The 14,419-nt window shown below is 40.5% G+C and overlaps 1 protein-coding gene across 1 annotated transcript in view; it reads left to right on the forward strand.

The window, feature by feature from the left end:
- Nucleotides 1–46: 46 nt before the first annotated feature.
- ndufaf2 (NADH:ubiquinone oxidoreductase complex assembly factor 2) overlaps nt 47–14,419 on the forward strand; it is a 34,854-nt gene continuing 20,481 nt past the window's right edge. Inside the window, exon 1 of the mRNA XM_041786585.1 lies at nt 47–276. Coding sequence (XP_041642519.1) covers nt 162–276 — 115 coding nt within the window. The 5' untranslated portion in view covers nt 47–161. The remainder of the gene's footprint in view (nt 277–14,419) is intronic.

The following is a 14,419-nucleotide window of genomic DNA, read 5'->3' on the forward strand; positions in this document are numbered from 1 at the left end:
TGTCGAATGCTGTGATTGGTTGAACAAGCTTAATCGTCCAATCACAAAGCAGTTTATTCACTCAGGAGAATAGTTGCATAAACAACCCAGAGAAAGGACAAGCAAGCTAGCAAGGGACACTACATTTATCCCAAAACCTTCAGGTTTTCCCTGAAGACACAATGAGTAGGATTTTTGGAGCTTTACGGCGCACGTTTGGAATAGTTCGGGATTACGTCGGTACAGATCATCTGGGGAATAAGTATTACATTATCCCAGAACAGAAGACATGGACAGGTAAGTTAATCCTTGTTGTGCAATTTCAACCATTGGTTTTATTTCAAATCTTCAAGTCTTCAAAACAACTGAGATAGTTTTAAAATTGCTTTTGAACTGGGTTAAAGCCCTTTTTCTGTCCCTGACACTCCTTTGTTTGTATGCTATCTGTTTTCAACATGGCAGTTACCTTTTCTCTCCCCTAGTGAAAGAAAATACACAATTTCTATTCAATTTGAAGTATTATCTCTAATCCCAGTTATAACTAAAGTTTATATCTAGCAGATCTCTCCCCAAATTTATTGCTGTGTGTGACTCCTTGTGGTTTGAAAATATCTCCACTAGATGGCGCGACAACCTTTAATAGCAACATCCCCGCTTAGTGTTTTTGATGTGATGTGTGACTGTACAAGTGCAGCAGTTATATTTCTTCAATATTCTGGAGGGAGCTATGGCAGCTCCAGCAGTCCAAGAAGAGAAAAAAGTCATCCTCTGTCACAGATGAAATGTTTACTTGTCTGTGATAATGATTTAGAAGGAGGTCATATAACCCTACAGAGACATGGCAGTGCCACAGTGTGTAAAGCTTCAAGCCAAGCAGCATAAGTGTGTCAACAGGCTAATCCATGGTGGGACGCCAGTGATGTCCTTCACACTGTCTCTGACTGTTTAACAGCCAAGGGTGTGCTCCTAAGGATTCAATGCTGGAGCTTAATGAAAGTTTAGCTGCACTGATACTGCTAACTTGAAATGTCTAGAACAAGATTGTAATGACTTTGTCAGGCAAAGGAAGATGAGGTTTGGTGGCATAATGGCACCTTTGGTTCTCTAACACTTATTAGAGAAGATGTTTCATGGTAAGAAAAAGATATCAGAATACAACAAGTGTGTTTGTTGCCATTTGACTGTCAGCGAACAACAATTAAAACACACAGAGGTTATTTCCAGAGATGGGATGACTTGTTTTGACGATAAACACAATGCACACAGTGCCTATAAGTCTTGGATTTCCCTTTTATAACTCATCAGTGAAATCTAGATATTTCACAATACCAGATTTATCAACTTTGATCAATAGCATGCTAAAAAATACTAAACTATATCAATACATTTTTTTCTGAAATACAGCAACAAAAGCAAAAATCCTAAACATCTCAGTTTAATTCTCAATGAATTTAATTTCTGAAGGGTTTGTGCATTTATGAAGAGGATATAGATATGTTTCAAGGTATGCATTTTAATTACAATGTATAATCCAGTTAAACTAACCCATGAATTTGAGTGGACCACTTCCTCCAGTTCTTTTACTGGTCACAGCTTTGGCTTAAAAATATCTCTTAAGAGATGTTTTTAAAGCTTCAGTTCTTTTCGATACAATCTATCATTGAAATAATGTTGGTTGTAGTATTTTAAAACATGGGCTGTAGAAAAGGATCAAAGTAACAAACATTTACTCAACCTTAGCACAATCCCATTTCCCCTTTTCTAGATCATCAAAAATCCTCACATGCAGAGTTCCTCACAGACTATAAGACATCTTTTGACATTTTTTATTGCTCTAAAATTGGTTAAAACCCACTGACAGATATAAAGGCTGACCAATAGCACTGATTTATAAAAACTGCCTGCTAAGGTAGCTACTTTAGATGTTCTTAATGGCACCCTCACTGCCATAATGCTCTTTAATCAATGTAAACAATGGTGAACTGATAGCATTGATATCATCTCATAGGAACAGTGCGGTTTAGCACTATTTTCATCTAGTAAATGAGGATAAAAGTTGTAAAAAACTGTAGGGTTATACTTGCATATAACCAAAGCAATGAGTGACGACTTTTAGCATGGGAATGTGGACCTTAATCTGCAAAGAGGATCGAAGGTTGTTAGTGCTAGCACTGCTAACATTAGCTACAGTCTGCAAACTAACTTGACTTTAGAGAAGTCGACTAAATGCAATTAGACTTTGCCAAGGAAATTAGTAATCACAAAGGAACAACACTGGTTTGATATAGAGATGGGAGATCAAGTTGAATGTAGGCTGTTTGGTTGAATAAGCATACTACAGGGAAAGCGAAAAAAGGAGTTCCCTCCATAAAATAAACTTCTCAGGGTATATGACAAAAAAGACTTACTGGAAAACGAGAAGTCAGCACCTGTTTGAACGCTGAAGAAGACCATGAATCGAAATGCATCAGTTGTGCCTTGTTTTAATAAAACAGCTTAAAAGGACATTTTTTTAGACTAAATTAGCATATTACCACTCCAGTAGAGCAATGCATAACCAGTACAACAAAAGGACATTAACCTGTAAGAAGGACTGGAGGATGGTGGTGCTAGCACTGCTAATGTTATCCCTTCTCTGAAAACCAGTTTGACTTTGTTTCCCTGTAACACATACAAAAAATTAAATTTTTTTTTATTTTTGGGCATTTTTGTGCCTTTATTTGACAGAGGAGGAAAGTGGACAGAGTCAGAAACAGGGACGAGAGCGGGTGAGAGACATGCAGCAAAGGGCCTCAGGCCGGACCCGAACCCGGGTTGTCTGCGCACATGGGGCGGGCCTCAACCACTCAGCCACCTGCGCCCCTCATACACAAAATTATAACGATGGAGCCACTTTCATACAACTCACCTTTACAATATTTAAGTTAGTAAATGCAGTCCAATTTAGGTAAAGATGTGCTTAGTTACTGAAAAGGCTTCAATGGCTAGTTAACTGCTGACAAGGCAAATAGCCAATCATTTCAAAGATTTTAAGGAGGCCAATCAGATTTTAGGGTAGCCCTGTTTTGCCCTGTCTTCACTTGGTCAGAATGAGCATTGCGCTCCATGTACCATATGTCCATATGTCCATATGTCTTGTTTACAGAATAAGCACAGTAGCACCGCCTAGTGCTGAAGCTAAAATATATACTCATCCAAGTAAACCCATACCGTCTTTACAAACTATAATTTTTCTGTTTTTTTTTAAATGACAGGCAAGTATAGTTTTGTGTTACCTGCCCAGACAAACCCCCAAATTACACACTATACTCATCCATCAAGAAAACAGATGAAATTTAACACTATAGTCAAGTACAAGCTTTGTGATCTAATGTGGGCCATTTTTCATTTATGTTTGAGAATTTTCTGCTGGCCAAATGAATAGGGGTTAGGGGCCACATGTGGCCCCCCGGGCATAGTTTGGACACCTCTGTCTTAAATTGTGCTGAATAACGCCATTTTCTGACTGCTTTTGTAACTTTGGACAGGCTGAATAGTCTGTATTCATATCTGGAACAGTCCTAATCCTGAATACTGTGTTTATACTGTTCCATTTATGGTTGTTTGTGTTTGTCTCCCTCTGTTGGTTCAGTAATATACTACTTACATATGTCCTCTTTGTAACACAGGTCGTATAGCTATCATAGAGTGCATGCATTCAGTGGTGCTTTCCTCAGAGGAAAACTCCAGGCTGTTTGGTGTTTTGCTGCAGAGGGACCACACTGCTTTCTCTCTGACTGAACTTGACTTTGTGCTTCACCTTTTCTCAGCAGTTTGTGGGGAAACTTGCGCCCACCTCATATTTATAATTCATTACAAGGCTGCTCCTCCACCCCTGGCTGTCAGACTATTCAAATGAGACATCACAAGAAGCCCATTTTCTAGCACGCTACAGGCTACTGCAGTCACTGTCCAATCACAATGACTGACACTATGGGAAGGCTAGTTGGCCTGTAGAAAAAAATGGGTCCAAACAAACACGCTCATAAACTCCCGACAGGCATGCAAACATTAGAACTCATACAACAAACAGATAGAAATATATGCCACACATATTTCCCTCCTTTTTTTCTGCCACTCAGCCCGTCCAGCCTTGTGGAAATAAAGCAGATGCATTATTCAGTCCATATGTCTTGCTAAAGCGGGCTCTTTTTGATCTTAAACTGATAGGCCAAGCGTGGGCTCAGGGCCTTAAGGCATGGACCGCAGGGCTTTCCACTGCGGCACATGAGTAGTGGTTGAAGTAGGTGAGGAGTCTCTCTCTCTCTCTCTACTTTGCCTTCTTCTTGTATTCATTTGTCCATCCCTCGCGTTCACTCGATCCCTCTCTACCTTTATCCATGCTTAACTGCTCCCATTTTCTACCTCTCTCAGTCTGTTAACTGTAGAAAACTGGGGCGTAAGCAATTCCGCGTGTGCTCGTCTATTTATGAGGACGTTAATGGTCGCTAAAACAGAGAAATAAAAGGAAGCAACTTTATTTTTTTCATGCGAAACTGTCCTGTCAGATCTCAACAACTGCCCAGATTTCTCCTTAGGTTGACCTCTTTACTTGCCTGCAGTTAGTCCTTCCTTCCCTTTCCCCCCTCCTCTTCATCACTGCCTCTTGATTTTCCTCCTTTGAAGCCAGGCCAGTGAAGATTTCTATTCACAACACTCGAGTGTAGTTCAGCAGTGCGGAGGGCTAGACCCAGCAGAGAGCTTTCTAACCCCCCCTCTCCTCAGATGTTTCTGCACATCAAAACGAAAAAAGGCCTGAGTCTGAAGTACACGCCTAGAGAGGGAGCGTCTCTGTCTCTGGCTTTAGAAAAGGTCCAGCTAAAGAGGCCCACTGTATGCTCCTGTCCCACAGAGAGAGCTCTGCTATAGGCTGTGGAGCTTCAGTGATTGTTGTCTATGGCTGGACTACAAGAGAAAGCCACTGGCAATCTGGCCACTGGTCTTTAGAAGGTCTTTGCCTTGTACTCGCTCCATAGAATCTATATTCTCCTCTCTTTCTCTGTGCGTCTGTCCCCCAGGCCCAGGCTCTGCCTCACACTGCATGGGGCGCCGTGTCATGCTGCCCGGATGAAAGCAAGGCATTCTGCGGATGGGCTCATTCGTCTTCAGCAGCGGGCCTGCAGCTTTGACGCCTGCCTTCCCTCCTTTTATTTAGGAAGAGAGGCACGCTGACATTATCGGCCGCTGCAGGCACATTTGAAAATAATTGCCTGTATGATTGCTATTTTTCTTACCTCTTTGAGGAGGTGTAGCCTTTGTCTTGGAATCAATGGCTGCTCAATACTGGACAGGGGAAAGGCAGTTTCCTTTCATGTCTCAGTGAAAAGGATGTATTTTTAGTGCTATTCATTTTAGCAGCGTGTGCCATGCAGTTTTAATCTATTGGTCCTCTTTGCTGCGTGGAGAATGGAAGGGATTCAGAGGGTCTTCAGAGGTGCGCTACACTGTTGCAAAGAAAAGATGCATTGACTTGTCGTCCTATCACTATCCCTCTCTCTTTGTCTATTATTTATTTGATTCCCAGCTCTGTTCTATGAAGTGAAAAACTGAAAAGGCCTCAGTTCTGCTATTTCAGGATGGGCGACTCGGGGGACTCTAGGAGGAGGTGTGTGTGTCTTTTACGACTTTGTGCATATGTGATTGTGTTCATGTGTTTGTGCAGTTACACACTGTGTGTGTATGTGCACACATTTTTTATCTTCTTTGTTTTTTTTTAAATAAAAAACTGAGATTGTGTGTTTTCTCTCCACTTCATGCCCAAACACACTTAACACAACAACAGATGGCTGTGTGTCATCAGAGCGTTGATTCAAGCCGCATATTTCCATGGAAAGAGTCGCAGCGGAGAGAGACGAGGGTCCAAATGGCTGTTTATTCTGCCACAAGTCATCCCCAGGGTGTGATGAAGGAAGGTCTATCCTACAGTAGGACACTAAGTCAGTGCTTTCCGTGGAAGCGCTCTGTCCAGAGCTGCTCCAGTAAATCATGTTAATTGATCAGCAGCTTTGCAATGCATGGGGTTTAAATGAAGGTTGTTTAATCATTATAGGGAAACCAAGTGGGTTTAACTCATCTCACTGTGTACTGGTTGCCAAGTGTGTATTTATTTGTGCAAGGGGTGGAACATCATGGAGTGGCTTAACTACTTCATTAAAAAGGCATTTGAAAAGATAGATGCTAAAAATGAGGAACAGGCACATTTATTTCTCATGGAGGAACATTAGAAATGGGCCCAGCTCCAACGTCAGTTCTTTATGTATTTGTGGGTCTATTAAACACTTCTCTATCTGAAGAAGGTGAGGCAAGGCGAGTTTAATTATAGGGCACCAGTCATGCATACTACAGAGCAACTCAAAGTGCTTTACATTGTAAAAACTGAGCATGAACAGCATTATTAAGAGAATATGGAATGTTCAAAACAAAATATATTAAGAAATAAGCCTAACAGCTATTGATTTTTACTTTATCACCATTAAATGCAGACAATATCTGCTAAGGCCAAAGTCTTATTCTCTTATAAGGTCACTTTCGAACACACAAAATACTTGAAGGTCAATTTGTAAGTTGGGTAAGTTGCACTCTTGTTTCTGTAAGGCCTCGAGCCCCCCTAACCTGCTTTCATTGAACCATAACTACAGTAGTTATAAGAGCCTTGAATTAATTTGTTCTTGCATTCATTGGTGAATGCATACTACATTCATGCTAAGGCAGGGGTCGGGAACCTTTTTAGTTGAAAGAGCCATTTTTGGTCGCACCTCCTTCCAGAAAATCTTTAAAGAGACGCAAAACACATTTGAACCTTCCAGTGAAGGTGACGCAGTCAGTTAGCCTGAGTCTTTGGCTATCGACATAGCTGATGAAGCGAAGATGTGTGGCCATCCACTGATATTTTTGATCTCACTGATAACTTTCCACTTAGCCATTATTTTATTCTTACTTGGCATTGTAATCATAATTTTCATTTTGATGCATTTATGGATTTAGAACTGCAATAGAAACAACTCTTGCTGTGCTAAATCAGATTTCAGAAATTCAAAACTTAACTTGTGTGATGAGTACAAAACTCCTGCTTCAGGTGTCATTTGTGACAAGACCCCGTCCAGACCTTTGTTCCAAGACAAGAAATCACCAGTATGTGCTGCGCCATAGAGGCATGATATGATGCATACTTAAGTTGATAAAATAGATCTATTTGTAAAATATACAAGGTGGATAAGCTGGAGCTTATCCCAGCTATCATCGGGCGAGAGGCGGGGTACACCTTGGACTGGTCGCCAGTCAATCACAGAATATTTGTTTCCTGTTTAAAAAAAAGTTTTATCTCAAATTTGACATAGCTACTGAGAGCCACTTGGGAGGGGCTCCAGAGCAGTGGGTTCCCGACCCCTGTAATAAGGCCTACATCTTATCCACTACAGTTGTATACTTGCACACAGAAGGGATGTGTTGTACTTCTTTCCACAGAGCTACAAGCCCTATATGTTGTTTTGTGAACAAACTTTGATAGAGCCTTTTTCTCTAAGTGTTTTCTACAGGAGTTTTAACTCTCCATGTTGTTGCATTCCTATAATTCTTGAAGAAAGTTTCTTAGAGAACAGACAAGTTCTGGTTTAACTGGTTTAGCGCTGGTTTAGCTCTGTTGTCGGTGCACCTATCTCATGCACAGAGGCTACTGGGTGCAGGTTCAATGTCTGCACCCTGATGCCATTTAAAGCATGTCATCCTGCACTATGTCTCTCCCTGTTGCAGTGTCCCTTAAGCTATCCTATCAAACAAAGTTAAAAAAGCCCCTTAAATTTTACAGTTAATGAAAAAGCAGTTAAATACTGATTACATCCAAAGAGTTCAGTAATAGAGTGGTCAATTAAAAGCTACATAAATATTGTTTTTACTAGAGGACAATTTGCTTAAAGTGTTGGTAAACCCCCAGCTCAGCACTAACTACGCCCACTTCAGACTTTTGAAAAGTGCACAAAAAGTGGGCAGTTTGGTACTGAGAGGAAGGAGGGGAAAAGTACTGAGGCAGGAGCGACAGTGACGTCCTCTTTAGTAAACGGTGTTAGAAAAGCTGGAGCCGAGGCAGTGCAGGAGATGACGAGAGTGGTCTCTGAATGGTAAAGTTGGTTAGAGGCGGTAACATTTTATCTTTTATATAACGTTTGTGACATCGAAATTTCTATGTCACATAATTCGCACCTTTTCAGAAAAGATTTTAATAGCAGATGTACGTTTGAGCTATTTAAAAGACATAAAATGCAGATTTTTACCAGTTTGGTACAAATGTCAGAAATAATTCCAGCACTGATATGCCTTATCATAGTTCAGTCAAACACAGTTCAGTGTACAGCTGAAAAAAATGTAGTTCAAGAAAGAATTTAAGTTGTAGTTTATTAAGTCTGAATATATTAAATCATCACAAAAATGTCTTCAATTTCTTCTACTTAACTCAGTAAAAATCAACAAATTTATCACAAACCTTGTTAATAAAAAGTGTTTCTTTATTTTTAATAACAATTTATAGTCACGTTTTCCATGCATTTCAAGCAGTGTATTTTTTTTTTGTCTTAAATACGCTACAGATCAAAATGTTAAGACCAGTTGAAAAATTGAACTGTAGGATCTTATAAAGGTTCAAAGTAGAGCTTCAAAATGCAAAAAGAAGAAATGGGAGTGAGACAAAAAAAATTTTGAGTGAGCAATTTGTTGAAAACAATTAAACTGAAATAGGCTGATCAAAAGTTTAAGACCATAGCTAAAAAACAACCAAACATCCTATTTCAGTTTAATTGTTGTTTTCAATAAATTGCTTTCTCAATTTTTTGTGTCACTCCCATTTCTTCTGTTTTTTTTTTATAGTTTGAAGCTCTGCTTGGAACCTTCTTAAGATCCAACAGTGCAAAATGCAAATTCTTGCAATTTTCAACTGGTCTTAACATTTTGATCAGGAGTGTATCTTTGTCATTTTTGTGTCACCAATAACCAACAGTGAAATAACTAGAAAGCCATGCTTCATAGACACAGTAGAGCATGCTGTGAGGTGCTCTTTGGCATGAGATTCATGGAGTCAATTAATTAATAAAAAATACTCAAAGGCACTTAAAACAATTAGAAGTCCTTTATTTTCAAATCCTGTAAACCATAAAAACACGCTATGAAATGTCAACATCAGGAATTAGTTAGGGAGACGGCGTTATGATGCGTCAGAGTGTGTTTTTATGGTCTACTTCACTATGCCCTGAAACTGGAGGCATTTTAAGTCTTGTTAATTCAATAATCAGTAGAGATTGGAACAAGAAAACGACATGCCAGATAGACAGTTTCACATGGCATGGGATATATTCCACATCTATCTGGGCAACACCCCATAGACAGTGCTGATAGGGGACTGGACAAACATTCTGTCAGTCACATTCATTGGGGGGGGTCAACCAGAGCAACAAATAAATGGCATAGTGGGCATGCACAGTCGCCAGGGTGTATCTACGTAACACAAGCTCAACAGGCCGCCATTGTCATTGTTCACTATCAGTGGAGCCAGTCGGTTATGTAACTTTTGAAGTCAGTAGAGAAAAGCAAAAATATTTTTTCCACCAAGAAAAGCTTTAGGTTTGAATCTTTGCTCTTCTTTTGATAAAGAAATGTCCTCCAGTTCTGATAGAACTGCTGCTGTAGCTGCATCCATGCCAACTTCTTCAGCGACTGCAGTTGTTACAGGTCATAGTACAACTAAACCCCTCCTCAAATAACACTGACTGCTGGTAGAGTTGTTCCAATTCAAAAACCAGTATCGAAAATACCAGTATCGAGTCAGCATGCCATTTATTATTCTCTGTATACATCCGTTAAAAACTCTTCCAGAACAGTTTTGCTGCATGCAACAAGAAGTGACACTGGTAAATAGAGGTTAAATAACTTTTGAACCATAAATTGTAGCATCTGACTGTTTTCCTTCTTATGGCTAGCCGTTGCACTAGGCTACCCATGACTTTGTAGCCCTTATGGAAGCTTTTCTAGCAGGCCTCGAACAAGGGTGACTGTCAGAGACTTTCAAGATTAAATCCACACCCATATCAACCTGATTTTAATCCGTTTTTAAATCCATTTTGGATCATTTATTGCTTCTAGCTTCAATGCTGACCACCATATTGTTTTTCCATAATGCTTTATAAGGGGCTGTCAACCAATGGCAGGCTGTTCTGTCAGCATGTCAGGCTTAAATACTCAGATCATTATGGAGACGGCCTGAATAGCACATAATGGTGAGAAAGAGAGATAGAGAGCCTGTGATGTGGCCCTCTGTGTCATTGTTATTTTAATATTTTGCAGTTAAACTTCAGGAAAAACAACTTCGAGTGTCACAGAGAGGCTGTACTTTATATACCGTAGGGCTAACATAATGTACCAGTTTTCCACAACACAGCTGTTCCTGAAAGTTCACACCAGTATCAGATCGGTACTTGGTATCAACAGATATCCAGTCATTCTCTGACTGGAAACAAGCATATCAGCTTGAAGCTTAGCTGATACCATAGACATGGTATTTTTAGAATTATGTTCCTTATTATTCATTCATTTCATTCAATGGGCACTTATTCCTGACCTACTTATTACTAAGGTTATAAGGTTAGTGGTATGTAGGCTGTCGGGGGTTAAACTCACATGTAACTACTGACCTAAAGTGAAAAGAGGCTACACATCAAAAACAATATAAACCAGCAAAGAAGAACAAAGGCTGGCGGTGCTAGTTTTTAATGTTAGCCATGCTGTAGAGAGTATATCAGGCTAACATCACAGCTGCTGACACAAAGATCCTGTGAGGAATATGACTGTTTTCTAAGGTTTTTCTCCTCTTTAGACTAGTCAGTTAAACAAAAATTAAATGAGCGTTTACCTTAATGGGTAAATAGACGCTTAGGAACATCCTTACTTACAACGCGTTTTTGTGGTATCTTAATATTTAATAGTAAAGAAAAAGGAATATGGTAAAAAGCAAAAAAATGGTAAAGAAAAACATGGAATATTGATATGCAGCGGTTCATAACATCTAAAAAGAAATCCATTATTTTTAGCAATTTTCACGCCAAGATTCATCTTCCCCTTGATGACCTCTTGAGGGGCCGGAAACCCCACTTTGAAAACACTACAATAGAGGGTTTAGCTGTGTAAAAGGATGGTTTTTAGCTTAAACTTAATAAAATAAGATGGATAAGAAATCTTCATTGTCAGAGCACAAGTGGAATGAAATGCTAATGGAGCAAACTTTTGTATGCCTTTTCTATGTCATATGGGAGAGATTTCCAGGCTTGAGTTGCATGATAAAATGCTGCTTCATTGTGTCAACCAGTAAGCCCAGCTGAATCCATATCTGTCATACAAACTAGATAATTATATTCACTAAAAGAAGGCCACAAATTAATCGTAAACATTTTTCCTTTTGGCCCGGTTGTGACTCACTGTCCAATGCATTCATGTGTCACTGGTCAGATGGCCAACGAGATGTTTTGACACCTTGGGCTCCTCGTCAGTCAGAAACTCACCCGGAAAGACTGACAGACAGTCAGACAGACGTCTCCTGGAGCCCGCTGCTGCTTATTCAATTCAGAATATTTTAATAAAGCAGACAGGCAGAGAGAAATAAGGCTAGGAGGAGTAAGGGCGGAGAGATAAGGTGCAAAAAAAGAAGGTGGGGTATAGGAAGTGAGTGACAAAGAACAAGGGGGATGCTGACATATGGGGGGAAATTATAGAGCGGGAGGGGGTAAGAATGGAGAGAGTGAAAGTAAAAGGAGGGTTTCTGACAGAAAGAGGGTGAAATGAGTGGGTGGAACAGGGAGACAGGCAGAGGGGGCGAGCGAGAAGGTGGAGGTAGGTTAATGGAGAAAGAGAGTAGAGGGAGAGGAAGGGGGTTGGATAGGAGTGATGGAGGTGAATAGAAAGGGGTGGACAGCTTGGTGTATGGACATCACACGCATGGGCCTCAGGAGGAGCCAGGGAGGAAGGAGGAGGAGGAGGGTGTCCATGCCGCTCCACAGCCTCACAAAGGACACTGACTTCCTGGCTCGACATAGTTCTTTTTTCTGTGACCCATCGGGCAGGAAAGAGGCTCAAAGAGGAGCGCTGGTCTTAAGTGGAAGGGGGCTAAAGTATCCTTTCCACCCTCGAGTGCGCTGGGTTTAGTTAAAAGTAACACACAGGGGAAATTAGAGTATTCTTTTCAGCATGTTATTACTTTTGTATGAATTATTCTTGTCTGTTCTGCAGTGAGTCGCTCCAGTCTCAGCGGGATCGACAGCAACAGGGACAAACAGGCTGAGAGCTGAATAAAAAGCCAACAGCAGCAGGCCTACTGTACGCCTAAGCTCCTCCTCTCACTGGGATGGATGCACAAAACAACGGCTGGCCTTTTCCCTCTAAACCTCATCCCGCGTCACTGTAGGCTCAGGGCTAATAGGTAACCATGGTTACAGGCCTCACACATCCCTCCATTTTTTTTTTTTTTTTTTTTTTTTTTTTCAGGGAAAGGGACTAGAGTAAAGGAGAGGGGGTCTGTGTTGTTACCTGGTTGCCCTTGTATCACTGATGCTTATCCGATCACTCCATCTTCATATAGCCGTCCATTACTGTGCACGCTCAGTCCCCCAATCCCTCTACAGCACACAGCTCAGCTGGAGAGGAATAAATGAGACCGAAACCAGCAGCCTGATGGGGCTCACTGCTTCAGGATAGCTTTTTTTTTGGTCCAACACAGTGGAAGGTCTCAAACTTGCTGCTTCACCTCACAATTAGGGGGACTAAGAAATCAGCTTTTTCTGCTGTCTGTGGAAACGGACAGCTGGAGTTAAACGCCATTCTCTTGTAAAAGATTCTGTCTGTTTTGAGGCCTAAAAAATATTTGATCTTGATAACTTATCACACACAGATTTACAGGGAGAAATTTACTGATTACAAGGGAGGTACAATATTGATATTGCGATACTTCACTGACTTGTCCTGTTAAAATGATCAGTTTTCTGGCCCAAATATCGATAATGGTTAGATTTGCTTAGAAATATGCACAGGCTCACTGAGTCACTCCTGCATTACTGCATGATATCAGAAGAAAGTAACACCAAATTGCAATGAAAAAATACATGACTTAAATCTTTACAGAGGCATTTCTTTATTCTTCAGTTAATCAGAAATTGTGATGTATGATTCATTCATTTATCATAAATTCATCACAGAATCGCTGTAGGTGTTTTCACAGTGCATTTCTGTGTCAGCGCTGTAAAGTAGCTCTGGCCTCTGTACGCCATTTATACATTCATACTGATACTACAATGGCATAATACATTAATCTGATCAATATTTTTAGACAAGAATCACATATTGTATCATATTGTTATTGTTTCATGAGTTACTCCACGACCCCCCTACTTATTTCCAGTGTGGCAGCCGTTAAACTGAGCTTTGAGCTGGAATGTGAACTGACCTTTCTATTAGAGATTTTGCACAAGTGCTACTGTCCATCAATGCTGTGTAGTTTGAGCAACTTTCTGCTCAGCAGTGATGCTCTACTAGGGGTGGGACAAAAAAATCGACACACTGGAATATCGCGATATTTCCTTGCGCAAGACTGTATCAATATTTTAAAATGCAGTATCGATATTTTATTAATTAATAATTCCCTTTGTTGTTGTGGTAGTTTGTGGTGTAATTTCGCCCCCTGACCGCAAGTTGGTGGCAGGCATCGCCAGCTGCCAGTTGACTCTTGCCCCGTCTCTCTTTAGACTGAGATCACACGAGACTTCTGGTCTGAGTGATCCGGTTGCTCGTACCTACGCTGCAGAGCGACTTCTGCCGCATTCATAGCGGATATGTGGACTTATTTTGGCTTCCAAACCATTAAAGACAGCACAAACTTAGACAGGGGTTAGACCGTCATTTGCAAAATATGCCACACCAGAGTGAAATACTCATTAGCATTAGCATTACAGCTAACAGCCAACGTCAACAAGCAAGGCTGTTGAAGCTACCGCTGGTCTCTGCTCATGTAACCATAACCACAGTCAATACTTTGTTTTACTTCTAAGGACCTGTGCTGTGTAGTGTTGTTAAGAATGACGGCTTCCGTAATTCGATTAAAAAAACACTGGCCTGTCACGTCATGGCCTCCGCAAAACACAGTCCATCAGTCTTTAAAGATGGTTGTGACGATTAGCTCTTCTCCCATAGTCTCCCTCCACAAACACCTGGTCATTAAGTGATGACATGAAAGCTGATGTGAAAAATAAAAGATTGGAGTACATCCACTCTGTATTGATTTTATATTGATTTATTCCCCTTCTCTCAAAAAGAAACAAAAACCGACAGCAGTTTTTCAGTGCAGCAAATGGGGATTGCACAAAGATAGTTAAAATGC

Source organism: Cheilinus undulatus, linkage group 5, assembly GCF_018320785.1.
Source record: "Cheilinus undulatus linkage group 5, ASM1832078v1, whole genome shotgun sequence".
NCBI lineage: Eukaryota > Metazoa > Chordata > Actinopteri > Labriformes > Labridae > Cheilinus > Cheilinus undulatus.